Source organism: Periophthalmus magnuspinnatus, chromosome 7 (assembly GCF_009829125.3).
Source record: "Periophthalmus magnuspinnatus isolate fPerMag1 chromosome 7, fPerMag1.2.pri, whole genome shotgun sequence".
Taxonomy (NCBI): Eukaryota; Metazoa; Chordata; class Actinopteri; order Gobiiformes; family Gobiidae; genus Periophthalmus; species Periophthalmus magnuspinnatus.
This window is the reverse complement of record NC_047132.1, coordinates 22199100-22226512: the sequence shown is the minus strand read 5'-3', so window position 1 is coordinate 22226512 and position 27413 is coordinate 22199100. Positions and strand designations below refer to the sequence as shown.

Here is a 27413-nt window from a genome sequence, read left to right as displayed (position 1 = left end):
ACTGCATAATATGTTATTGTCATCACTGCTCCTTCTGCTGTTGTGGCTTTAAATACTCTTTACCCTTATTGTATACTAAATTGTTTTACTTAAAGGCACTGTAATTGATTTGTGCTGTCTTAAAAACATGAAAAACAGGACTCAATCTTTTTACATTTTTTTCAAGTTATTCCTCACTTCCCTTATGTATTCTGAGCTGAGTTATTCACCATGATGAGTTTATAAGTGCTTTTCACAACTGTCAGAGGCCAGAATGTTGTTTTTTCATTACGGTACAACCACTTAACAACAACTAGCATGCTAATTGCACACATTCCTGATTCTAGGACAATAAAACAATGTATAATTGGAAGAAGACGCTATACATCGGACTTGTTTGACCTCAGGAGTTGCAACATATCTGTACTGGGGCAGGACAAAATTTACTCAAATACGTGGACAAAGTTCAGTACAGACCTTTTAACTGAAATAAATAAATTTTACTGCTATACTATATATACCAGTATTCACTACCAATGTCTCAAGTTACTTTGCATCTGAGCACAGTTTTATTGCTTGTTTTGTCACATGCAATCTCACTCACAAGGCCGTTGTAACAAAATATCAATATCACAGAGGAGGATTTCATTACACCCTCAAGTGTGGCACACATAAAACTTAATTTAGACGAATGCCATCTGTACCCAGCATTGACTCAGGCGATGAAGACATTTATTCTAATACCCACACAGCCAATGTTAGCCTTGTGTATGTGGGCTTAATAAACAGCTTTTATTTAAAGGTACACCCAAAACAGGAAGGACAGCACAGAGTTTGTACAGCACTGTGAGAAAACAATCACCTAAAATATTTGGACATGTTTCGTTCATGGTTAAAAAAACAAACAAAAATAAAATAGAGATAACCAAACCTGTTCCAAACCAGGACCAGATCAGAACACTTTAGGATCAATAGCAATTTCTAACCAAAACTACTGAAAGAAAGTATTTGAGATTTACTGAAAGGGAGTATAGGGGGTACAGTACAGGGAGAAGCGTTTCCTGTTTTTGTGCTCATGTCCATCTTGATTTGGCAGATGATGTTGAACTGCAGTGAGTTGAAAGATGAAAGTGCTGACCTCATTGCTGTGTCACCAGTGAAAAGTAAAGGAAGGAGAAACATATGGGATTTAGTTCAACATATTGCCTAAAGGTAGGGCAGAAAAACCCCAGACTATAGTTCAGCTTCTGGTTGGATTAGACAGGTGAAATATTGTAAGCAATTTCCAGTTTTAAGTGAATTCAGCTCTCGTTTCATGACATCTTAAATATTGTTCTGTTGTGTATTGTCAATACAAAAAAATCATGCAGAATAACTCTACTGTCAATAGATTATAGTTAAGAATTGGAAACTGTACCAATTCACAAAGCTTCCAATAAAAAGTTGAACACAATGTCAAAAAATCAATATTTATGATTGGTCAGTATCTCGGCTGGAAGATGGCTTTAATGAGATTTTAGACTGCCATGTTCTCGCTTTCCAACTGCTTCTAAAATAAATACATTTGGGTTTAGGACTTTGCCGTGCTTGCCATGGTGCTATTGCTCATCTTAGTTGTAACTGTGAAGTGTAATAATGTTATACAAAGGTCTTTAAATTCATCAACCATCTGTCAACTACGTAAAAATTGTACTTATGTATGTATCATGTTTTCTATATTTCTGTTAGTTTCTGATTAGTTTCAGTTTAGTATTCACACAACGGTGCGTTTCAGTTTGCTCAACATAAGAACTCCTTGTGGTTTGAGAATATAATTTATTCGCTTTATTCGTGTTTATTAGCTTCATTCTTTCTGATGGAGGTTTTGTCACAGACACGTATTGGCAGAGTGAGATCTCCCCTGAGGCCTGTCAGAGTTTGCACTGTAAATCAGGGCCTGTGTGAGGTGTAAATGAACAACATGGCAGCCTGCGTCGATGTCAGTCCTCTATGGCACCTCCGAGACTCACAAGGAGCACCGAGATGTATGACTGTGATAATAAACAACTACACCTACTCTGAGCCTGGTACAGAAATACAGGAGGGGGTACGTGCTGCTAGACATACTTTCACATATGTTCAGAGACTGGGTATACATGGGTTGATATGGCCTTCACACCAATTATACCATTTCCTAATGCTGTAACCATTGTACCAGAGGCATTATAACACTAACAACCAGATTGTTTGTTTTATGTGGAGAGGTACAAATTTACCAAACACTATTGGAAACTACACTGTATTTTTTGTTTTTTATTGTTAGCATCCTATCTGTTCATTGTGATGAGCGCATTTCAGGACTTACTGGTTCTCTGATGATAAAACGCGTATAATTGCTATATATCTGTACAGGGGCAAAATTTGTACTTTGTTATATGAAAAAGGGGTACAGCTCTATAAACAATAGTATGATCCAGTTAACTTCATATTGAAAATTCCATTCACTTTTGGCTTCAATTGATTCCCAACCGAAGACTATAATTAATATAAATGGACAGAGAACATGGGCGCACTTGGACTCCATCAACTCCGGCTCCAATTCACTTTATATTAAAAAACTGTCATCCTTCTCTCCATATGCTGCCATGCTGCTGTCACGTTCGTCATTTTGGTCTTAAAATGTTCGTATTAATCCGCTTACATGATCCTGGTATTCTTACTTTGCTATTGTTTCCATAAATCAAGATATGAATATTAATAACAGACAAATCAGGCGCCTTCTTTCCCTGAGGTTGCTGCTAGTGTTAGCAACAGGTTCGTTACTAAGCACCTGCTCCCTTCTAAACCAGTAGTGCGGCTGGGAAGGGGTGTTACCTTCAACAGCCTTGCTCTGGATTGGCTCTTTGGTTGCTATGATACTCACTCTCCAAATTTGCCTCATAACTGCTCGTCATGCTTCATTTGACTGGAACCGAACGCCATGGTTGATGTCACACTTCGTTAGTCGACTTTTCTATACAGTCTATGTGCCCAACGTAAAGTGATTTTTATTATTTGGACACCTAGGGTCTTTTCTGGAGGTCCATACTCTTTTTACCCGAGCTTGGGGCTGACATATTGAGCATAGTAATATATTACATCTTGTGGCTGAATACGTTACACCCAGTACACCACATATACATACAGGGACTAACTGTTTATTTTCTCCTCCTGCTTAACTACCCCTTCCCCTTCCTCCCCTTGTTTATTTATCCAGACTGTCACTCTTCCTAGCATTAGATTTTGCGGCCTTGTACTCTCACCTAGACCAAACAGGAGGACTGTTTTCATTCTTGGGCTGAGTTTCTGATAGTGCTGGAGCCAAAGTAATAACGCAGAAGGGTCACAGGGACTCGGGCTCAGCTAGGGGTCATTCGTACAGCTGGCCTGTCCATGCTACAGTGGCAAGATGATACTAGATTGCTTCTGTCTGGCTGTCTCTGATGCTATCTCTAAGGCTGTGTATCTCTAGTTATGGAGAAGTGACGCTCTCCCTCTCCTCGGCCACTGATTTCAAAGACCAAAGGCGAGTGTGGAAATGATGCGTGTGAGTGTGCTCCCCGAACAACAGGGAAATTGGGCAGAGGAATTTGCTGGAGCTGAAGCAGGAAGGTAGATTAAAGAAGGTTTAGACTGTTGTAATTGGACAGTAGTAATGATCAGCCCAACACTCATGAAGTAGGTAGTTCAAATCTGACTTGAAGCACACAGTGCAGGACAGTGATCCGAATTGCTGTGTCCATTTTCAGTATGTTACTATCTTTAAAAATGTGTTATAATTGATGTCTTATTAATATATATTGATGGCACTGTACCTGATTTTTACTGTCTTAAAAGTGTGAAAAACTAGTTAAAATTAAACAGTTTGCAGTGGTTAAAGTTATTCCTCACTTACCTTATGCATTCAGATAATCCAAAGTAAGTGCTTTTCACAACTTCCAGAGATCAGAGTTCCAGAGTTTTTGCCATGTTTTGCCGTGATCGTTAAGGTATCAATGACTAGCATGCTACCATACACTTTCTGATTATCCGTAATTCAACGTAATAAAATGCAATGGACTTATTTTGACCTCAAATTTTGAAATTGAAATACATGGGAGAAATCAGGTACAGGCTATTCAATACTATAGTACTAGGTTGTATACTAGTAGTTTTTTTCTGCTTGTGTGCTGTTGATTGCCAGTATAATATAAATAGATTCATTCTTTTCTGTCTGGGCATTGTTTTTAAATTGCTTAATATTTTTTCACAACAGTTACTGCCGAAAAACATACCGCATAAGATCTCACAGATTATAGTCCTGTGGCTCTCGTGAGTGCCCTTGCTCTTGTCTTATTTGTCCCTATCTTAGTTGTGTCTCCCTCTCTTTAGCCTTTGATTAGGGAGACCAAAGCCAAGCATTGAAATGATGCGTGCGAGTGTGCTCCCCGAACAACAGCCGAAATTGGACGGTGGAATTTGACGAAGCAGATGCAGGAAAACAGATGAAAGGGAAGCGCGCAGTGCATTAATTCCCCTGTGGAGGCTTTACTCTCTCTCTCTGCCTCCCCCCCTTTCCCCCTCCCTCACCCCTCTCGACACTCAGTTGCCTAAATTGCCTGGCGCACTCACCCACCTTTTCCACAGCCTCTCCAGCCTCTCTCCTCTGTCTGCCTGTCTCTTGTGGGATGTGAAGGGGGCTCTCATGCTGCTCTTTATTTGCATGTGCTGCTGTAGAGGATTAGGTACATAAGGGTCTTAGACTGGCACAGTTAAGTGTCTACATTGTGCGCGTGTGTGTGTACCTAAAGCACGTGTGTCTATTCAATTAGAGAAGGGTACACACACGCTGCCCACTTGTCCTTATCTCTCTCTCACCATGTCAGCAGACAGCATCTCCACTGGCCCAACCCCCCCTTTTGTTGTGGGCACTTTTAAATGTCATTATTGAACTTGAACACATGTAGCCTGTTTATCTCCAGTGCTCAAACCAGATGCAGAAATAGTGGAGGGAAAGCAGAGTTTCTGGTCAATAAGACAGCATGAGATTTCTTTGACTGATTTACGAGTAACTTGGATTTGGGTTCAAAGACATTCACTACTGGAGGGGATCTACGTCCACATTGATTTCCTGTGTTGCTGGAGGGATCAAATAATGAATTAGACAGGAGTCTCTCTGTAATATTCCTTTCTACCCAAGTTTTGTTGACCAATTTTGCCTTTTGACCTCATTAGCTAGAGTTGTAATTCCAGAAATATTGTAATTTTCTGATATGCACATGGTTGACTGCGTGCACGGGTTTAATCTGTTGCACTTAATACAAAAAGGAGCCATAAAAAAAAGAAGAAAATACAATTAAACCCTGCTTGTTATTATCCACAGCGGAAAGTACATACCAAATACTAATACTGAAGTAGTAGTATACTTTTTGTCTGTTCTTTTTGTTGTTACCTCCTCAAAAACACCCGGTGTGGTGTTTTGTTTCATTCACACATGTTTTTGAGTAACCCTTTATTATTAGTCTGTCTACATTGTGATGTCATGAAGCTATAGTTCTCAAGCTAAAGATACATTTTTCCTTTTGTTTGGAAAAATTTCAGCCCTGGAATTGACAAACGATTCTAGTGGAGGTGCATGGAGCACTTCCTGTATTATTGCTTGACATCATAAGGTGGAACACAGTGTTTTCTGTTTGAGAGAAGAAGCCTAAATATGCAGGGTTTGTGTGTTAAACATGGGTGAATGAAACAAAACAAAATTCCAGGTATATTTTTGATATGCATTATAACGTAGATTAGAAAATATCCTTTAATATTTTACGCATTTTCACATTGTGTTCTGAAATGACTGCACTTCTCACCTCATTTTTCATATTCTCTTTTTGTCAGATATTTCCTCTGAAGGGTCCTGTGGATGGAGGCACCCTGCTGACTGTACAGGGCAGGAACCTGGGGCGAAGGGCGCAGGAGGTTTCTGTAACTATTGGAGATGTGCCGTGTTTGCTCCAGCCTCTACTCTACACCGTCTCTGAGCAGTAAGTTCAGCAATTTTCACTCAATATGACTAAAACAGTTCCAAATCAGTATTGTGACTAATTTGCTATTAAGATTTTGAAGGTTGAATATTGCAAGTCATTCAATATTTATGCACAATCTGTGCACAATCAGTCAGATATAACATTATGAGCAACTACAGCGAAAGCGAATAACACAGATTGGTCCTTTACCATGGCACCTGTGATTGTGTGGGCTATACTCTAATGGAGAGCAAGTGAACATTTTGTACTAAAAGTTTACGTGTTAGAATTTTTCAAAGTTAATGCCAGTTGTTACCTAAATGTGAGAATACAGTGCTTTAAAATTTGTTGTGTAGGCTGCACACTCAAGAGGCAGTCATCATAGTCTTATCTGATAATAAGAGATGATGCTTTTTTTGCATGTTGACAGATTGGGAAAATTCTTTTGCAACCTAGTCATTATTTAGTTGCTATGTAATTTAGAATTAGATTTTAGGAATAGAGCCTTGCCATGCCTCACCTAAAATGGGTTGGCAATGGTAAAATTTGGGGTTGCCATGGTAACACTAGACTTGTTTGGTCAGGTAAGTAATCAGACGGCGGGAACAGACTTTTAGAAATTGTGATGGAAGAATTTGTCACAGTTAAACAAATGAATAGGTACATCCGAGACTAAATCAATTTTATTTAATAGGCTGAATAACCCAGTGTTCCTCATTGGAATACCTTATCACCCCAGAAAAGCAAGAAAATATGTCATTGGTATTCACTGTGAAAGGCTCAACGCCGCCTCTCAAAGTTATTTAATTACTTCTGATTATTTGGACTGATTGAATTTGGTCTATGAATATTAATACACAATAAACACAATGAACATTTCAATTAGTTTCATTGTACCTGGGAGCATAAGACGCATTTTTGGATCACATATTCTAAAATCTAGGTCTAAGGCCATTTACTTCTGGTCTTTTAGCCTTAGTACATTTTAGAGCTTGTTCAACATACAATATCTATCTAACTGGATGTGAGAGACGTCCTTGTTATCGTCAATGGTCTGTCTGTGAATTTCTCCAAATACAAGTCTTATAACTAGGGACAGTTTATTGGGTATCCGTTATTGGCGATATAACCTAACATAAATTTGACCCTTGCTATGAATTTTAAAAGATTAAAATTGGTTATCGGTGAATATTGGTCATCGTCTAAATAGTAAGACAAATATCAGCTCTACTTGGAACTGACCAATTGTGCACCAGTAGCCATGACCACTAAGACATAGATCGATAAATCATAATATCACAAATCTTCAAATAGTGCATCACTTTTGGTTATTTTTGAATAATTTGAAACACTGACTGACCTAATAGATTATTCCCAGTAAGTTTTGGTCTTGGGCAGATTTCATACAAAGGTCTTAAATACCTGAATGACTTTGTTTCATTCCTTCTTTGACACAGTTTTTTAATGAATCTCCTTAAAAAGTGTCTAATCAGATGGCTGCAGTTTATCAATAGGATCCGTCTCGAGCTGAATGTCACCCACTGAAATGTCAGCCTCTCCGGTGGGCTTTGGATTTTATGTATTCATGAGGCTAATTTTGCACAAAACACTATTATGCAGCACACTTCTGGTTTTAAATGACTCCATAGTAAAGGACCATTACACTGTCACCATGGAGACTGCAGGACCCCGATGTGACACCAAAAACACAGATCTGCAAGTCTGAAACTGAACAATTATACAACTTTAGTGGGTAATGACTGGGTACTTTAACACAATTTTGCTTTGTACTTTCCTTCTACTTGCATAATATTATTTTGACGTAACAAAACACTTTGCTTCTTTGCATCTGGAGTGGTTACAGTGGATGGCTTATCTTGCCTAGTTCCCCTGAAATCTTGTTCACTCAATCGTGTCAGTTATTCATGCATTTCCTTATCTTCTGTGGGTTATAGTTGACTAGACCTGTGTATCTATGGCCCTAAAGGTGGTATAGCCTTTTGCGTTGCCCAGCATTCAAGTGATTTATGTCAGTTAGGGTTAGGGTTTTCATTCCCACTTGGCGCATATATATATATATATATATATATATATATATATATATATATATATATATATATATATATAATTTCAAAAAATTTTATTGAAAGGCAGTAATATACATGAAATGGGGTACAGAGTGAGGAGAGGCATTCAGCAAAGTTTCAGAGCTAGGATCGGAGCTATGTGGCTTGATGACCTAAAATGTATTTTGTAACATTCCATTACATGACCCAGTCACACTGCATTGGACTGTTTTCTGAATATTTAGAATACTTTCAACTCCAGCTGCATTATATTATTGTGTTTCACCATTTGTTATGCATGTATCTATCACAATTAGGGAAGGAAAGATTGCACATGCACATGAATAAATATTTTCGGTACGTTACTTCACAGCACTGGTCATACATGGCTTCTTTTTTAAACAATTCAACAGTTGCTTTCACTGTGCTTAAGAGAATAACAATTTCCTTAATTAAACATAACATAAGCTCAAGTTTGATTTCAGTAGCCTCTCCCTGTCTGCTGTGTATCTGTAATGCTGCCCAAACGGTACTGTTTATCTGGATTTGCTCCAGTGAAGCCCGTCATTGTGACTGTAGTCTGTGTTACTGACCTGGGTCTTACCTGTCAGTGTGAGGCTCCCCCTGCAGCACCCCAGTTCAGAGTCTCTCATGGTTGCAGCGCTGATCTCATTTCATGTCGTCACTCCTTATTGGCTTTGTGGGCCACTTGTTTTGACAGTTAAGTATATCCTTTCTGCAGCTGTTGTGGCATTGACAAATCATAACATATCAGGGCATTAGACACTGTCAGCAGGTTTCACTCACTCTAAACAATATATCTGCCCCATTTGTAACAGTGAAATGGAAACTAAAGGACATTTTGAAGTACATTTGGGGGCGTATGTGCTTTTTAGTAATGAACAAAGATGTATACAGTAAGAATAAATATTAGTTTTGCCACAATACTAAAATTTCAAAATTGCTTTCAGTAGTGAGGAAAAGGCTCGATGTTCTATGCCACAATGATAAAAAAACACATTTGTTCTTATACTAGCTTATACTAGATATAGACCAATACCATAGTAAAACTTTTTTTTCAGAATCAATGCTTCCTCTAATTAGTATTTGGATTTTAATACTGGTTTTAATATTGATTAGTATCATATCAATACTTTGGCAACACTATGCAACCTAATGATATTTTTAGACTTCTACTTCATTATATTTGTTTCAAAGTGACGGTACTTTCAAATTAAGTTGGAGCTCATTTTTCATTTGTCCATTAGACTCTGTCAGCATGTCTTACTCACAAACACAATGTAGTCAGATTATTTATCTCCTGTCCATTGACTTGATTACATTTGATCCTATCTCCTCACCTTGACTGGAGTTAGACGTCAATTTAATCTACGCCACAGTATAAATTATCCTTAAATCTAATGCTCAATTAAGACTTGTCCTGATAAATGGCTACGGAACAAAATAGCCGTGCTTGACAAAAACGTCCTCACTCACGCTTCACATCTGAAAGTGGCTCCTGCAGCAAAGACACACTCACACCTGCCCATAACACGACCTCATTTATCAGGGCTGTTGAGACAGGTGTGCCGCGAGGTCAAAGGTCACATCTGTGCGCCAAAAGGAAAATGTGTAGCGCTGCGGAGAGAGCTAGCGACTTCACTCGGTGTCAACATTTTAATTAATAGCTCACTCAGTCTAGGCACACCTCATTTACCGAAGTACTTCACTTGATATTTGGCTCAGGTCCTCGCGTTTTTTTTCCCTATTCATTTATCGTGGTTGCTGCAGACAAGTGCGCTCACATACTTGATTGGTGATGATCCTAGTCTACTCCAGGGAAATGAGACATCTTTGATACTACTTTTACTCGTGTCATTGACTTAAGTCCATGTTAAGATGTGGTTTGGTGCTGGTTGATTTTTGTTACACTTGTCCTTATAAAGACTTGGTTTACTTCTGCATGTTTTAGATCTGGTTTAGACCTAAGTTTGCTGTAATTTTGTTGATGGTATCACTTAAGCTTTGTACTTCCTAACATGGAGTAAAATAGCAGCAGTAGCAGCAGCAGCAGCAGTAGTATTAGTAGTAGTAGCAGTGACAGTAGTAGTAGTAGTAGTTGGTAAGCTAGACTTTGATCATAGTAAAAATATCTTCACACAAACCATGCTTCCATTTTATTTTTTAGACTATTTTTTCTCTCACTAGTCTTCTATATTCAATTGCAGCTGCAGACAGGTGGCTCCATTTTTGATTGGTGATGATCTCTGGAGAAATGAGTCGACTTCTTTGGTAATAGTCCAAATATCATTTTAATGCAGAAAGCCACAGTAGGGCAGTGCTGAGAGACTGGGTGAGTTTGGGGTCAGCCAGGGCCAGGCTGCTCCTACTGGGACTCTGGATGTCCTTTGACTGAAATCATATCGCATTAACATCACAGACATGCACTCACTGTGAACTGAGCTGGAGGCCGACCTCGTTATAGCATTCTTACAGATAGGCTTTTGTTCTAGACTTCTAGTTTATAGCATGGAAAAGAACAATTATTTCCAGGAATCAAGAATCCCCATTAATTTAATTGACCCCCATAATCTTTTTCCTTAACATTTAACTTTAGCACATCATTTTGCAAGAAGAAGAAGAAGAAAAAAAAAGTACGGATTTTTTTCTGTCTCACAGGTAAACCAATTACCTCTAGTGACCTTCCCTTTATTCATAATCAGAACTGGCACAATGACATTAAACTTGTGACCCATTGTGGCTTGTAAACTTGAGGTTAACAGAAAATCTTTGCTTGAGTCTTCCACACTTACTTAAAATCAGCCCTACAGGTGAAATACCAAAATATCTTTATGCTAGTCCTTTGCAGTATAAATGAAAGTTGAAGAATGTCGAAAGGGCATCTGATGTAAAAAATCTAAATGCAAGTTGCCGCAGGCTTGGAGGCAGCTGGCTTGCTGAAGCAACAGAAAAGAAAATCCAGAAGGACAGTAGATTAAAAATTCCACCTTTGTAATCAAAAAGGTTAATAATATAATCTACATGTGCCTTGTAAATAAATGATTAGCCTCACAGAATAAATATGAGGTAGGTGTAATTTGTAATATAATGGCATGACAGGCTGAATCCATTGTAATGATACATGCTCTTATTTCTCTCTCCCCTCAGGCTTATATACCTCCATTTTGTTTTCATTGCTAAATCAGAGCTGGAAATGGGGCTATTTTTCCAAACAGGTGTGACTGTGCCCTCATGCCCTGTACCGGACAGGAGTGTAATTTGAGGGGTGACATTCTTCTACCTGCTGCTTTTATAATTACCATGCAGACTATTCTCCACTGCTATCGACAGACGGGTTTAATCATAGCTTTGTACCAGTTGTTTCTATTTTAAATTAAAGTTGCATTCTAACTGGGTATATTGTGCAATCCTGTGACAGAGATACAGAAACACATTGCATCCTGTGCAGAATCAGAATCAGAATCAGAAGACTTTTATTGCCATAGTCTGTGAACACAGTTCACAAACTAGGAACTTGATACGGTGAAAAAGTGCAACATAAACACACTGAATAAATACAAATACAAATACAAATAAGGGCATGCACAAAGTTAAAAAGATATGCTTAAAAAAATCAAATGAAATACTTAAAGGGAGAAAATATGTACAATAGCAGCATCAGAACAACAGTGCAAAGTGGCTTATTAAAGTGACCGGTGCAACAGACCAACAGGCCTGAAAAAGGTTGTGTTAAATGTATGTATTAGGACAGGGGCAGTATGACTTTTTTTTTTTTTTGTAATTCTCGTATTGATCAATAATTATTAATAACAAATAAACCTGCTTTCATTGCTCTTACGATACAGAATTATACTTACATTATCATTGCCATTTAACAATAATTGTATCACTGACAATTAGAAATCACAGAATCTCAATCCTGATTAAAATGCAAGTAATTGACCACCTGTGCACAGTAGCGCCTCACTATTAGCATCACTTCCTGTCCAATTTTATCTCTTTGAGGTTTTTGCTGAGTCACGCTAAAATTAATAAATATTTAAAGATCAGGCAGTGGACAGGGAGCTGCGGATGGATGTCACTGACAACATGTTTAAGACTACACCAATAAAATGAACACTTCACCGGAGGAATCTGTGTTTAGAAAGAGATGTTTGTGTCTCACTGAAGTATTCTACATATAAAATAATTGTGTAGTCTTTATTTATATTAATTTGAATTTCAATAGGTTGTTTATTTTATGTTTTCCAATTTTAATAAAAATGACTGTTAGTTTTGAGACACAGTGTTCTAGCTAGTGTGCTGCTGTGCCTATTGCATGCTTGGACGCGGATCAGACGTGGTAGCAATAAAGTCTACCTGAGTGTTATTATTCTATAGTAACAATACGTCTCCCATCTCTTCCTGCCAAGCTAATTTCAGTCTAAGCATATAATTAAAATACACACCACAGTTACATAGGTGGTCTCTCACTGACCTCCAGTCAAACACCGTATCTCCCTCCAGCTCTCCTTATCACCTCCTCCTCCCACATTAAAACCTGGCTCTTATGCTTATGTAAATTCTCCCACAATCCCCTCTGTCAATCACTGTATCGCCGGCAGAGAATGTAGAACCGAACACCTGACTAAATAAAGCCGAGGTGTGGAGCTGCTCGCGGATCATGTGATAAAGGTTGCTCAGCCCCTCTGGTACCCCCGAACAGTAGATCCCTCTGTCCCCCTTTGTCTCAGCCCTGTGTCATTATAGTGGAACGTCCCCATAGACCGCCGCGCTGTGCACCAATGACAGGAGTCTTAATAAGAGCCCGAGGTGAGAGCACAGCCTAATCTCCTCTGTACCCAATCGCAGCTGGTGTGAGGCCCTTTGAACTTTACATCTCCTAATATCTGGTGTCGCCCTTTATTGGATCCTAGATGTAAATGTAATACGCTGTGATGAATTAGCTTATAAGCATAATTCACCGTGATTAATTAGGTGTCTTTGTTTAGAAGTCTGGAGGAGGATGAACTTGCTCCACCCACCATGCAGGGAGAGCCAGCATTTTACAGATAAAGGTTTTAAAATTTTCTATGACTAATTACTCATGAGTTTTAGCTTCCTTTTATATGCAACATTTTACCTATTCAAAAGATATAATATTTTGCTTTAAATTGTTAATGGCTATGGTGATTTTTCATCATTCTTAAACTCAAAGATAGTTTTTAATAATGCTTATTGATATTTTTTCTATCAGCAAATTGTGTTAATATACTTTATATCAGATGTCCTTCCTGATGCCTGTATCATTTATCTAAGTACTTGGGTTTCATAATATTCAAGACTAGACTCATGAGAGGTTGTGTTGTCAGCTATCCAATGTATATCATTCTTTCTTTCAACCTTCAAAATGTCTGAGAACATAAAACAAACATTTTTCTTTGGTGGAAACAATCCGAGTTAAAACTATGTAAAGAAGTATATGTGAAAATTGAAAGTATTCTTCACGCGCCCAAAATATATTACACTTCACACGTATAATCAAAGGGACCATTGTAGTGGTGAATGTCTTTACATACTGTTTCATCATTTTTCTGCTTTGTTCAAACGGGGAGCCTCAACCAATATGAGTCCAGAGAAGAATGGCAAATTTATTTAGAACAGGTGTAAGTCTGGGTTTATTCACTGGTGACAGTAACGAGGCAATACAAAAGTGGACATGGAATGCGTGTTATTCCTTAAAACTGTGGTTTCTACAGATGTGAACTTGACTCCTGAACGAGCTGGGGAATCTCTGCTAGTAATCTTTTCCATTCATTGTGCAGTGATAACAATATACATTTGACATAGTTTTTAATCTGCGATACCATTTTATTTTAACCAATGATGGATGTTTTTATTTCAATGAAAAACATAATCTGCTCCTTACTGTGAGCAGACGTGTATCTCAATAAAAATGACTCTTTTCTCTCCTCAGATTGGTGTGTGTCACTAACTCATCCCATGGGGAGATGACAGATTTTGTCCAAGTAGAGGTGAATGAGAGCAAGGTGGGGACCTCCAGGGAGACCTTCTCATATCTAGTAAGTATCTTGAAGACATTTATCTGTCTTTTGTCCCCCCGTTGTCTCTCCTCTACATTCCTCCTTTTCTTTCTTGTTCTCCGTTCCCCATTGGGACAGCCTTCCCCAGTGGTGTGGCTTGAGTGCTAACAGATGCATTTTATGATTCTGGGGAATGCAAAGTGTGTGGGAATCTTCAAACAGCCATGTGCAATGAAACTAAGCACTGATGTCACTCTGCTGCCAGCAAAAACAAATATGGCCCATGTTTGAATGTTCGCTGCTCACTGGTAAAGAAAAGAGGTTTGGTACTCTGGGGGCACAGTATTAGAAAAATAAGTCACGTGTGATTGGTGGGTTTAATACTAAGATAACAACAATAATCTGTGGTATTTTGGTTTTCTGGATTTAAGTAAAATGGGGGACTAAAAATAAACTAAAAACCACAAATATTTCACCCTATTCTAGCACAAGAACCTAAGAAAGACAAAACCACAAATGCGTCCTGCTGTGTTCTTAGGCAAGACACTTCACCCACATTGCCAGTATGAAAGTGGTGTGTGCGCGAATGATAGGTGGTGGTCAGAGGGGCCGATGGCGCAGATTGGCAGCCCCGCTTCCGTCAGTCTGCCCCAGGGCAGCTGTGGCTACAATAGTAGTTTACCATCACCAAGTGTGGAAATGAATGAATAATGACTATAGTGTAGCGCTTTGAGAGGCTTTGAAAAGCGCATTACAAGTGTAAGCCATTATTATATAATACCAGAACTAAACCAAAACATAACCACAAAAGACTATGACTACTTGGTCATATGACATAAATAAAACAATAAACCAGAAATAATCGATAGGTGTCAAGCCAAGTTAAACAGAATAAAGTTAACTAAGCAAGGTTTAATTAATCCAGCACTAAGAGATGGATAAATTAACCCTCCTAGTCTGATCCAGGGCCTTAACTGAGACAAAAGTACTAAACTAGGAATAAAGTTTGTGCCAGTTCAAGACCGGTCCAGAATTTCTGTCTGATGGAAGACAATAGCACTACTGTGAATTCTTCTGTTGTCTTGGCTAGCGCGGCTGGCCACTTGTGTGCTAATTGACCCTGACCCAGACAGTCTCCCATTGGATTAAGAGAATGCAGTGGTGGAAATACCCATATAAAAAGTGCTTTGATACAGTGACTTTGTCAACAATAGGTTGTTCATAACGTAATACTGGAGAGGCCTATCATGTCAGCTGCTTTCGAAAGAGGTTCTGCAGACGTTCTGAGTCATCCCTCTGAGAAATCACCCCAATCTCCAAACAAGCCTCGATACTGAAGGATAAAAGTGAATCAAGAGCAACACAAACGGTGCTGTTGTGGGAACCCCCCACGGGCATACATATTCACCTTTGGAATCTGTACAGTGAAAGAGCCTGTTAAAAGTGAACTTTGAGCAGCTTTTTCACTTGGATCTCAGGAAACCATCTATTGTATTTAGAAGCTTCAAACGTGTTGTGTTTTACTATGATATAAAACCTGTAAGAGGGTTTGAAAAAGGTATGCAGCATATGTGCAGTATAAAGAGCCTTCGTAAATGTGTTGTTCTCTTGAATGGGGAAATACTTGTAGAAAATAGATTTGTAGACAGGATATGTGCACCTCCTTCCTTGAGCCATGGTCCGGAAACATCTGCCTCCTCACAGCCACACACAATGGCCCGTCTCCTCAGAGGAAGTGGATCCTGTCAGTACGGATAAGGGCTTTCCCTGGAGGAGGCTGGGGTAGAGAACCAGGGAAGGGCCAGGAATGCTGATGCCAGGAGCTACCAAGATGAATAGTGATCTTCATCTGCACCTTAGGGGGCATTGTTAGCGTGTATTTGTGCAGTTGTTCTCAAAGCACCCCCACAGAAAATATTTGGCTCTCCAACTATCATATGTCATATTTAATTGACTAAACAGAAGAACTGAAACGCAGGACTAAACCAAGACTAAAAGAAGCAATACCTAACAAAAACAAGCTACTTAATAAAGCATTTTCCTGACCAAGACTATATAGTTTTCTATCCATGATTAGACCTGAGCACCACACTTGTCTGATGTGACTTCTGATGGTGAGGTTGGCTGATATATACTTTGGCATGATTGCTCATACTTGTGCACAGCCACGGCATCGAGCTCTGTCTTATACTGTCTGTACAATTATTGGTCTCTTAATGCATATTCAATATATAATAATACGACGTTCCTCTGCTTCCTTTTCATCTACAGGAGTATGTGCTTATCTTAAATCTTGATTCAAAGCTGCATTTCACAAATAGGAAGGTCTCAAAGCAAAGTCAAAATAGAACACCTTCTGCATTGTTGTTTTCGTATTAATGCGAAAAATGATGATGCTGCAGCCTTTGGTCCTCAGGGCTCATGACATAATCGGGCCACAGGGGACACAGGGCCCTCCCCAAACATACATGAGCACTGTATGGATTACCAGGATTAAGCAGTATAATAAGCAGTATATTCAACTACAAACATTTCCTAGAAGCCTGCATTTTACTAGAACCAACACCACATATTGAGAACCATAAAATCACATCATACCCTGTACTTTATGTCCCTGTAACATGCTTGTATGTAACTCAGCTGTCCTCCTCACTCCAGTCCATAGACCAGTTGGCTTCAGTAACGCCTCAACATACTGCTGCATGGGCCGTCTTCACTAATTTACTGTTATAGTCAGCAACTGTCGGAGCCAATCTAAGAAAGGAAAAACCTCAAAAGATTTAATTTGATATTAAGAAAAAAACATAGAATAAAATAAGTTATTCTATGTTTTTTTTCTTAACATCAAAGTTTTGTCACCATCACTAAAAGTCATGTATGATATTAATATAATGTGTTTTGTGTGCTTCTAGGCCCCAAAGCTGCTATCAATGTACCCAGTAAAGGGCTCTCGAGCAGGGGGTACCAAAGTGACCATCAGAGGGGAACATCTCGACATTGGCTCTGATGTCCGAGTCACAGTCAACAACACAGAGGAATGCATCATCATACAGTGAGTGCATTATGAATTTTCTGATAATAAATTATCTATCTATTTGAAGTTTATCTATTTTATTAGATTGCAAAGCCTTGTAGTGTGTGATCAGGACATCAAACTAAAAGATATAGTACAAACAGCTGATAGGTTGTCAAATGCAATGACATTCTGACATCATGTTTAATATCTCTGTGATTACTGAACCTGTTGAAACATAAAACTGGCAGACTGTTCAAAGACTGTTGGCACACAAGCGTTTAGCACTTGCAGACATCACAAGATTTGTGGCTGAGATGTTTATTCCATTTTGCAGGAAAACAGATGACACCATTGAGTGTACCATGCCTCCAGCCCTGCAGCCTCACACAGACTTAGCACTGGTGTGTGTGGAGTTTGAGAATGTCCCATGTCAGAGGGATGTTGAGAGGGTCAGCACCACATACACCTATGAGAAGAACCCCACCATTAGTGCCATCCACCCCACAAAGAGTTATCGCAGGTACACATTTTATGCCAGATCCCACAAATGACTACACTGTTTTGAACATTTGAAGGTTGTAATTCTTTTTTACTATCAACATGCCGAAAAATAATGTCATTGGAAATCTAATTTATTATAAGGATATTGAAATGCACAGCTAAAATGGATGCCAAGGAAGGGCACACGATATAAAATCTGTCATTGGGTACAGACCGGTGAGGTGTTCTAGTACTTTTGACCACCATTGTAGTTTTACTGCAGTATATCCGTTTTGTTTGTGGCTTCCTCTGTTTACAGCATGTCTATTGTATATGTGTGAATTCTTGTGATGACATGTGTTAGGGTTTTCTCTACACACAGCCTGTTTTGCATTATTATCGGCTCCTCTTTCTTTCACTGTGCTCCAAAGCATTTGCATATCAGTGTGTGCAATTGTCACATTTTAGTCCTGGAGCAGATTTGACTGTCTCTATCTCTCTGATGTGTCCCAGTGGTGGCAGGACCATCACCGTCACAGGCCAGGGGTTTGATCTGGTGCAGAGTGTCTCCATGCAGGTGCTGGGCATTGGAACATCAGTGAGTAATTATTTCAATAGTAAAAGAGAACTGTCGGATTTTATACAGTATATGAAAGAACAGACCATTTTCACATAGTATATATATTTTTATTATAGCAAATTATTACATCAGTCCAATGAGAAACATGCCTTAACCACATTCACCTTCTGAGCAGGACAGGTTTTAAAGTTCTGCTCTTTTCTGACCATTTTTAGAATTATATTAGATTCACTTCTACAGTAAATATTTTTTCATCTAATCCTTGGCTGTTATGCGGGCTATGTTTTCAAGTTGAGATGTAACAAGCAATACAGTCAAACTAATAGTCTAAAATGTGTTTCTAATTGGCTGTAGTTAAAATGAGCTGTGCTATTCTTCTGCTGAGCATGTGTTAACGGTGCTTTCTGTAGCTTTTCTGGCAGAGGTCTGTGACACGTGTTTAACTCTTCACCAGAAAAGTTACATAGTGCACCATTAAATATCTCATATTATGATAAATTGACATTTTGAGTGCTTAACTAAGTCGTTTTTACCTCAAAAAATACATTGTAACAGTAGTATTCTGTTCCTGCAAGTCATCCATCCCATTTACATCTAATATGACTGAATTGCTCTTTCAGTATTGCACAGTGCTCTCCACCTCCCTGATCACCTGCCCATCACCACACGCGCCCCAGTCCCAGCAGACCTCAGTGCTGTTCTACCTGAACGGAGTGCTCTACACAGGGGACAGTCCTGCTCCATCTGACAGCGGTGAGGGGGCGGAGGACGAGGAGGGAGAGGAGGAAGAGGAGAGTGATGTTTTTAAAGGTCACTTCCTGTTGGAGTACGTGGAGGACCCACAGTTCTTCACAGCCAACAAGGAGAAGCTGATTAAACACCACCCCGGAGAGCCGCTGACACTCATCATTAATGTGAGTGGGACCAGGGACACACAGTTCATATGAGCGCCAGGCCACTCTCCGAGATGAGAACTCCTGCAAAGATTCACCTTAGGAAATAGTCTGTTGGCTTGTCTTTATTAAGAGAAGAGGGGATTAATATTCAAAATGCTAGAGCTTGCTATTATCTTTTGTAGGTAGCATAGCAATAGATTATTAAATTATGTTCCAGAAAAAGTACTGTAAAAATTATCACCATACCAAAAATTATAACTATACCAATAAGCCCATATCTAAAACATTGTCTAACCAAGACCAATCTAAAATATGTTACCACTAAAATATTACAATTAAGAAGGTACTATGTAAGCATTTAGCTGGAGGGTCTGAAACTTTCTATTCTCCATGGAGATGTTGTTTTACCTGAAATGTTCCATAATGCAATCTCCACATAAACAAGCAGGTGACTCCACCAACCACACCTGGTAACGAAAGATAACTCTATACCAGACTTTGAAACATCCCAGGCTAAGCAATAATATTTTCATGAGACAAGCAGGTGTCGGACCCTCCACCAGAAAGCTTTTATAGTGCACTATTAACAGTTATCACAGCCAACACACTTCATACATTTAACATCAAATAAACAACTTGCACTGTGTTCATAATCATCAGTATTTAATTTGAGCTGCAGATGAATTGTTGTTGATATTGATGTACGCCTGTGTAATCACTTTAATCTACTGAACCTAATCCACAAACATCCATAAGGCTATTTTTAGACCTCCAAAGACATTTCCTCCGGACCATGTCAGAAGGAGACGCCTAATTAGCTGAGCTGTATGTAACACAAAGTTATAAATGAGCTGACTCCTTTGCATGGACAGTTGTTTCTTGTATTATTTGTTAAACACATTCATACATTATCTAGAATGTAATTAGAGTATGTAAAAGCAGAAACAAGTTGTGGATATGTTCCCAGTTGCCATTCAAAATCTGCTTTACTTCTAGAACAGTTCTGTTTTAGTTCTTGTTTTAGACCTGGTTTAATCTTATACAGGAAATTCAGAATATAGTGGTTTAGATCCAAGTTAGTCTTAATTTACGCAACTGGGAATTTTTTAGAACCGCTGTCGGGGATCATCAGGAGGTCCACAGCCAATCCTCTTTCAGTGGTTTTGGTATGTGGTTTGGACTTGGGATGCACCGATACCAATGCGGGTATTGAGTAGCAACCAATATGAAAAATGAGATGAATCGGATATTGGTTTTGGCCTAGAACATCTTGTAATGTTCGATCTTTTATACATATTCAAATGTTCAGTTGTTATATTAAGCATAAATAGCAGTTTCATAACACACTTGTATCTCTTATGTAATAAGTTAACTGTGTTTTAAGGAAGTAAGTGTGATTTTCTGTTTCTACACTGCTATCCGTTAATATCAGGTATTGGTTGGATCAGTGCATCCCTAGTTTGGTCCAGACTTTGGAAGAAGAAATTTTACTTTGAATTTGGGAATTTTATTGATTAATATGTTTGTAGCCACAGCAAATTTGTGTTAAGCAATAGTCCTGTTTAAATTAAAGGGAATAGAAGAGCAGGGAAAACCCGAAAGTGTGAATCATGAATATCATAAACGTAAGAAGCCAAATACAATGACATCTCTTGCACACATTTTATTCACTACTAAACTAAACAATATATCTATCACAGTTTAACACCTTTATTTTCTGTTTTCTACTGTGAATTTTATACCTTTTGTGCAGATCCTTTCAGTTTACAATTCTCAAGCTACACATTGGCCGTTTTACACATTTGTTCCAACAATTTGCCGTTCTCACCTACTTTTCCTTTAAATCCATTGTGTTTCCATGTTCACGGGCAGCTCTGTCACAAAGCCAATAGCCCCTACTGTGAGCAGCCAGACGAGCCTCTCTACGTTTCTTTATTCATATTCACATAAACCAGAGGCACATACACCACATCAAAGGCTGTAGCGTCTCAAAATGTGTTGTTTTCTGTCGGGAGTCCGCGAGGGGGGGCTCAAGGGGGGCGACAGCTCAAAGGGTGGTCTGTGTTCATGCGTTTTGGCTGATCTAAGCACCTGTCTGTGCACATTCGTCACCCTTTAGGAGCTGCTGGCTGTGAAACCGTGTAGGACATGCAGACAGGGAAGTGCAAACAAGATGTGGCTTACTCAGACCCACTGCAAGGCCGCTACGCTGTTGTTTTACTGTGAGGAAGTGGATTCAGATTTGAACTTTTTAAGAGTTTGTGGGTGGCTGAAGTCTCATCAAACAACTAAGGGCTGTAGGCAGGGTACAGTCTGGTTTGTAGGAGACCAATTACTAATTCTGATATTACAAAAAGCTGTTTTAGCATTTTAGTTATGAAAGTATAACAATTTCAAGATCGAAATAGCTAAACCTAAACAATTACACTGTATTGTAAAACTATACTATAATCTTGTCACCGGGTTGATTTAGAGACATCTGACTCAGTTTGTCTCCAAAAAGCACCTACTCTGCTGTTTCCTGTTTTTCTTTGGTGATGGTGTTTTTCCAGACTTGGGAGAGGTGTACTGTGATTTGAAACTCATACGTTTTCTTTGCCCAAATTATTTTCTTCAACCTTCTTTATATTTCTTGTTAGTGATTGCCCTTCCTTACAAACATTTTCTATTAAGCCAGGAGTATTGCTTTGACCAAATAATTGTAACATCACATAATCCATTCATCCATTTACCTAACACATGTGAGACACTGGGAGGAATATATTTGAATTAGGACAGTGCATATTAATCAACGTGTTAGCAAGTAGCTTCATCATAGGAGTTAACACAATAGCTACAATTCATCTTTTGCCCTAAGAAGAACTTAGAGTCAACACAGTACCGGCCCACAGCCGGTACTGAGCTAGCCGCTCCTTTTGGCTTTTGCTACTGCCCTTAAAAAATATAATATTCAACAACAAATAATGTGTCTCTTCTTTATTTTTGCATATGTCAGGGTTGTGTTTGAGTTGTGGAGCTGTTGACAGAGACCCGGGGGGGTGGACTCCTGCAGTAGGGACAGGACACGGCCCTGAGGGTGCAATCAAAGCATGGAAGCACAGTGGGAATAAACAGACCCACACACACACACCACACACACGCACACGCACATTCCACGCCTCGCATTTGTTATGTTGAAAGGAAATTAGAATTACATACAGCTTACCTCATACTATTGCAATTCATTTCCCCTCTTTAGCTGGCAACTGAAACAAAGTCGGCACAAAGTTTTAATAGGATAAATCTGGACACGCTGCACAGTCCAAATGGCTTCACAGACATAATCATTCAACTAACGAACAACACCCCGGGTCAGTCAATCTTATTAGGCAAGGAAAACAGTCCAGTGATGACAGACATTTCTAATATAAACTTGTTAAACTGTTTATAGACACACTTCCTGGTTTGGTTTTGTGTTACAGTTGTGTTTACAGCATTCATGAGTTTCCATGTTTAGATTGCCACATTTGGATAGCAGACTTATAATGAAGTAAATAACTATATAAATAAACATAGCAAACTTACTTTGAAGATTGAATCAGTGTTTGTGGTTTTCAAATGGTTAGAGTAGAATAAAGTTGAAATCAGCTGAGAGAATGGTATTTTTCAAAGCATTGTAGTTACAGATGATTAACGGTGAAGACCCTATTCATTCAGTTGGTTTATTGCGGGAAAACAAAATCCACATGCATGTATTTTATTGGAAACTTTAAGTCAGACACAAATGTAACCGTAACATTTTCAGTATGCTTCCATTATAGTGAGATGAATAGGTTCAGACATGGCCCTTATGTTTTGGCGCCAGTTCCAGCTACTATGGGCCTTAGGCAGTGTACACAATGATGAATTTAGTCCAAAACAACTTGTGTTAGCCAAGCGTTCACTCCAAATATGGCCATCATGTTTCCTTTAGATATTAAGGACTTTAGCAGTGTTGTGTGGTTTGGATATGAGACAGAGTTGGAGTCATATCTTGTGAAAAGACCCTGAGAATGTTATTTTGGGCAGCAGCGGCGATGATTGTCAGTGGGTTTGTTTGGAGAAATTTCCCCGGTCATGTGAGAGCGACTCAGAGGGAATGTTTGCTGCTTTAAGCTGAACTCGAGCCCAAACCAGTGGAGTTATAGTAGGTTTGTCCAGGCCCACATTAGCCATGCTGCGAATAGGGACATGTGTGAATACAAAGCAAGGCCTCATTATCTGATAACATCTATCATTATAAAGAGCAAGACCAGAAAACATGAATTATCTTTCATACCTTGAGCTCTTTATACTTATTTTTATTCTATGTATTTTTTATGTTTTCTGTTATATTGTCAACTTATTATGGGAGTTCTTAATGTTATGTTTCTGTTGTTATGATTGGCGCATTTTAGTATAAGTATTAGTCAGATTTATCCTCTATAAATCTAATCTGGGTAAGGAAAATCTAATTGTCATGTAATCAGTAATTATTTTTTTTCATGAGTAATGGGTTTGATATCTATATATATATAGAGAGAGAGAGTTTGTTTTTTTATGGTTACATTTTTTTTTTTTTTTTGCACTAACTTTAGTTTTTGTGTTGTTATTTGAGTTCAGATTTGAAAACTTATGCTCCTGTTTGTATTTTTGCATTGACCTGTCCCTGACCGCGTAACGCTTTTTGTTTTGCTGTCCTTGTTTTTGGCACAGAAAGGGCCCAACGATCTGGAGCTGGTACCGGAGGAGTACTCAGTGATGATTGGCTCATATCCCTGTAACATCAGCTTTCATAATGACCAGCTGTTCCACTGCACTATCAACGAACTGCTCAGCACCAGTGAGAGCGAGCTACCTGTCACAGTAAGTATGCAGACTTCTCAAATACCACAACACTAAAGATATGCCTAACGTTCAATATTTTAAGATTAGGTTTTAATGGTCCCCACCAAGTTTCGGTCTTGAGCAAATGTGGTTAATCCAATGCAATGTTCACTGAGTTCATAAACTATAACAGACATGGAAAACAACATGTGACTTGTTGCTAAGATTGGCTGAAACAAATTATGGTTGAGTTACTAGGGCTGCAATGATTCATCAGAATAAATGTGCCAAGTCCCTGTTAAAATATTCTTTATTGTATTTTGATAATCATTCTCTGAATAAAACACTCTAAAACACATGCAAAAATATGTTCACAAAGTTGGAGGCATCACTACTATTACTACAAAAAATTATTTCATTGATTGATTTTCATAAATAATACACTTTAGTCATATTTGTTTTCTCAATATCTAGAAGAATTCAGTTACCATATTTCAACCTTTATTTGGTTAAAAAATGTATTGAAATCTCAATGGAGAAAAAAATTAGCATCAACTATCAAAAAACTAATGACTAACTAGTGGACTACTAAAATATGTATTTATTTATTTATTTGCCACTATAAGTCTCACAGTCTGTATCTTGTTTTTTATGCCAGGTGCTCTTCCCAACACAGGTGAAATCTTTTACTATGACATAATGGCTATAAACACTATGTCAGAACATTGAACTATATGTCAGAATTGAACATTCCAATTAGTTGGCAGCCAACTTAATCTCCTGTGCATTTATTGCTTAAACACGTCTATATGCTTTCTATAAATAATCTCTCAGTGTGAGGTATCCCATATTTATGCAACATTTCTGCCCTCAGTTGACATAAACTATCTTTTGGGGCCATAAATAATCAAATCCACTCTCTTTGCCTTGATCCGGTCCTGGACTAGTCTTGCTCTAGGTTCACTGTGGGGTCTTACAGGGGTCCTGATTAATATGACTCTGACCACAACACTCACAATGGGCACTTTATGAAGGCCCTTGTTGGAAATATTCACAAATTGACCCTGGTAATTTAAGCAAAACCTCCGCCTGTCTCTCAGCGCCAGTCCAGACATTTGGTCAGAAACCTCACCATCTGCAGAGCTCATTCAAACAGCCCTCGTAGGTCTATGCATATTCAATGATGCGTGTGTCCCTCTTTCTATGCATTATAAATGATTTGTAGTTGTAGAGCATGAGTCAGCACTTAGCAGAGTGGTGATTCATCATGAGTGCCACAATGCCACAGACGAACAGTCAAATGTTTACCTAATACATTCATCAGCCTGGTTTCTTCAATGGCAGTCTCACCTATCACACAGATGGTACTATCTCGAAGGGAATACACACTTCAGAGGCTTCTAAATTGTAATTAATGCTCCCAATTAAAGCTCTAATGTGTTGCTTTGTCTTTTTGAACAAATATAGTTGTATTGGAATAAAATTGTTGCAGACAGCGGAACAACAGTGATATATGACTGATGAAAAAAAGAGGTACAAGTAATCGTTTGGTGAAAAAGGTATCTTCAAAAATTGAACTTTCCACATTATCAAATAGGCTGCAAATTAGTAAGAGTGATGTTATTTCTTTTTACAAGGAAACTAAATTGAAATGTTTCATTAGTGGTTATTAGTTAGTTATTAGTTTGAATAATCTAATATTGTTATGAAATTGGTGTTGCTCAATTGTATTTTAATTTGTTTAAGGAAAAAAATAACAATGACCCTGAGTACTGACAAACCACTTTGGCCCATCCCATTTGTTACATAGCATGATGTTTAAATAGTAAACATTACATTATGCTAATTGTAGATGTTAAGTGCTACATTTAACTTTGACACATGTAGCTAACTGAGAGCCAGAATTATCTTGATTATGCCATATATTGAACACTGTTAACACTGAACATGTGTCATTCAACCATACCTATGTGCAATACTCAAGTCACTCTACGGGGATGTTATATTAGAGTCTATTTTTAGTTTATTTTTAAGTCTATTTTTTTAATTATTTTAAGCAATTTATCTATTATCTTGTTTTATTGCATGTACCATTTTCCTTCTGTTCTTTAACTCTGCAGTGCAATATTGGAATTCCCCACTGTGGGACTAATAAATGCATATCTCATCTTATATTGTGGCTAATGCTAATTACAAATATGCTGCGGTCTGTTTAGCTTATAGCACCATTCTTTCAAAACGCAGCCTTATTGAACACCAAGAAGATATATTAATAGATTTATTGGAGATTGCATTATACAGCACATGCATGAGGAAGCAGTCGTCGCATACAAGACAATTACAATATTACTCAAAGTAGAGTGACATTGATTCTTCCCACTTCTCATATGCTTTTACATTGGCAAGGTCAAACCATCTATTAGAGAAGACATCAATTTCATGCATCCTAACTTTGATAATTCACACAATCCCATATAACACAAAGTCCTTTCCATATAGCCCCTGTGCCAAATGCGGTTGTCCATTCAAGTGACTTTTTATTAGCCGAGACGCATTCATCTATATTTAAATAAGAGTACCTCTCTGGAGCTGGAAACACATGTTCACAACTTTATGTGCATGCTCGCTGACTTGTAACTACTTCAGAAAGCATTCCGCTTTTAGACTCCAAAATAGCAGCAAAGCTTTTATGCCGTTATTTTTATGTTTCGTACCTGTGGCTGTATCTAACCCTCCGCCTTACCATTTTACGACCACTACAAAATACATACTGGGAATTACCAACAGTAGATATAAAATATAATTGCTCTGGACATTGTATATGTAAAATTCATTATTTTGGTGGGTATAGGTTTCACTAGAGATTTTTTTCATTAGTGGTAAGTTAGGCTATAATATCAAATGTGCTAACTACTGATAGTAGCAATATCAGGAGTAGTACATTGGGAGTAATAGTCGTAGAAGTAGTAGTTATGGTTAGGCAAGATGGCCAATAAGATCTCGGTTAAAGCTCAATTTCACGTTTTAACAATTTTTCACGCAGTTGATAAAAAGCAAAAATGAATCAAATAAAATTGATTAATTGCCCTTCCCTAGTAAGTGTAGGAGTAAAAAAAGAAGTACAAGTTGTAGTTGTAGTAGTAGTACTATAAGTTATATTAAATATAGTATTATGTTGAGTCAATTTAAATTCAGTGAACTTAATTATAATTTGCATGGAAATCTTTTGAACTACTATTAATACTATGGTAACTTTCTTGATTTGATTTCTTGTTTTGAGTATAGGTCATAACTGCATACTGCTGTGGTGTGCCTTTCCAGTCACTGAGGATGTTTTCAAAGTGCATGAGCACATAAAGATATAGTGGATGTATATTTGCCTTTCAATAAATGCATTGAGCCGACGCATAGCTCATGGCCATTTGTTTCCTTGATTACTCTGTGTGTGCCACATCTATTTATATACAATGCCAAGTTTGTGCTAGGCTCTGAAGTGATCCAAGGAGAGGAAGTT

The 27413-nt window shown here is 38.3% G+C and overlaps 1 protein-coding gene across 2 annotated transcripts in view; it reads left to right on the top strand.

The window, feature by feature from the left end:
- plxnd1 (plexin D1) overlaps nucleotides 1-27413 on the top strand; it is a 109703-nt gene that overhangs the window by 51886 nt on the left and 30404 nt on the right. For both annotated transcript variants that reach the window (XM_033968977.2, XM_033968978.2), the window contains exons 13-19: nucleotides 5866-6011; nucleotides 14037-14142; nucleotides 17016-17155; nucleotides 17454-17639; nucleotides 18113-18197; nucleotides 18800-19093; nucleotides 23789-23938. In XM_033968977.2, coding sequence (XP_033824868.1) covers nucleotides 5866-6011; nucleotides 14037-14142; nucleotides 17016-17155; nucleotides 17454-17639; nucleotides 18113-18197; nucleotides 18800-19093; nucleotides 23789-23938 — 1107 coding nt within the window. The remainder of the gene's footprint in view (nucleotides 1-5865; nucleotides 6012-14036; nucleotides 14143-17015; nucleotides 17156-17453; nucleotides 17640-18112; nucleotides 18198-18799; nucleotides 19094-23788; nucleotides 23939-27413) is intronic.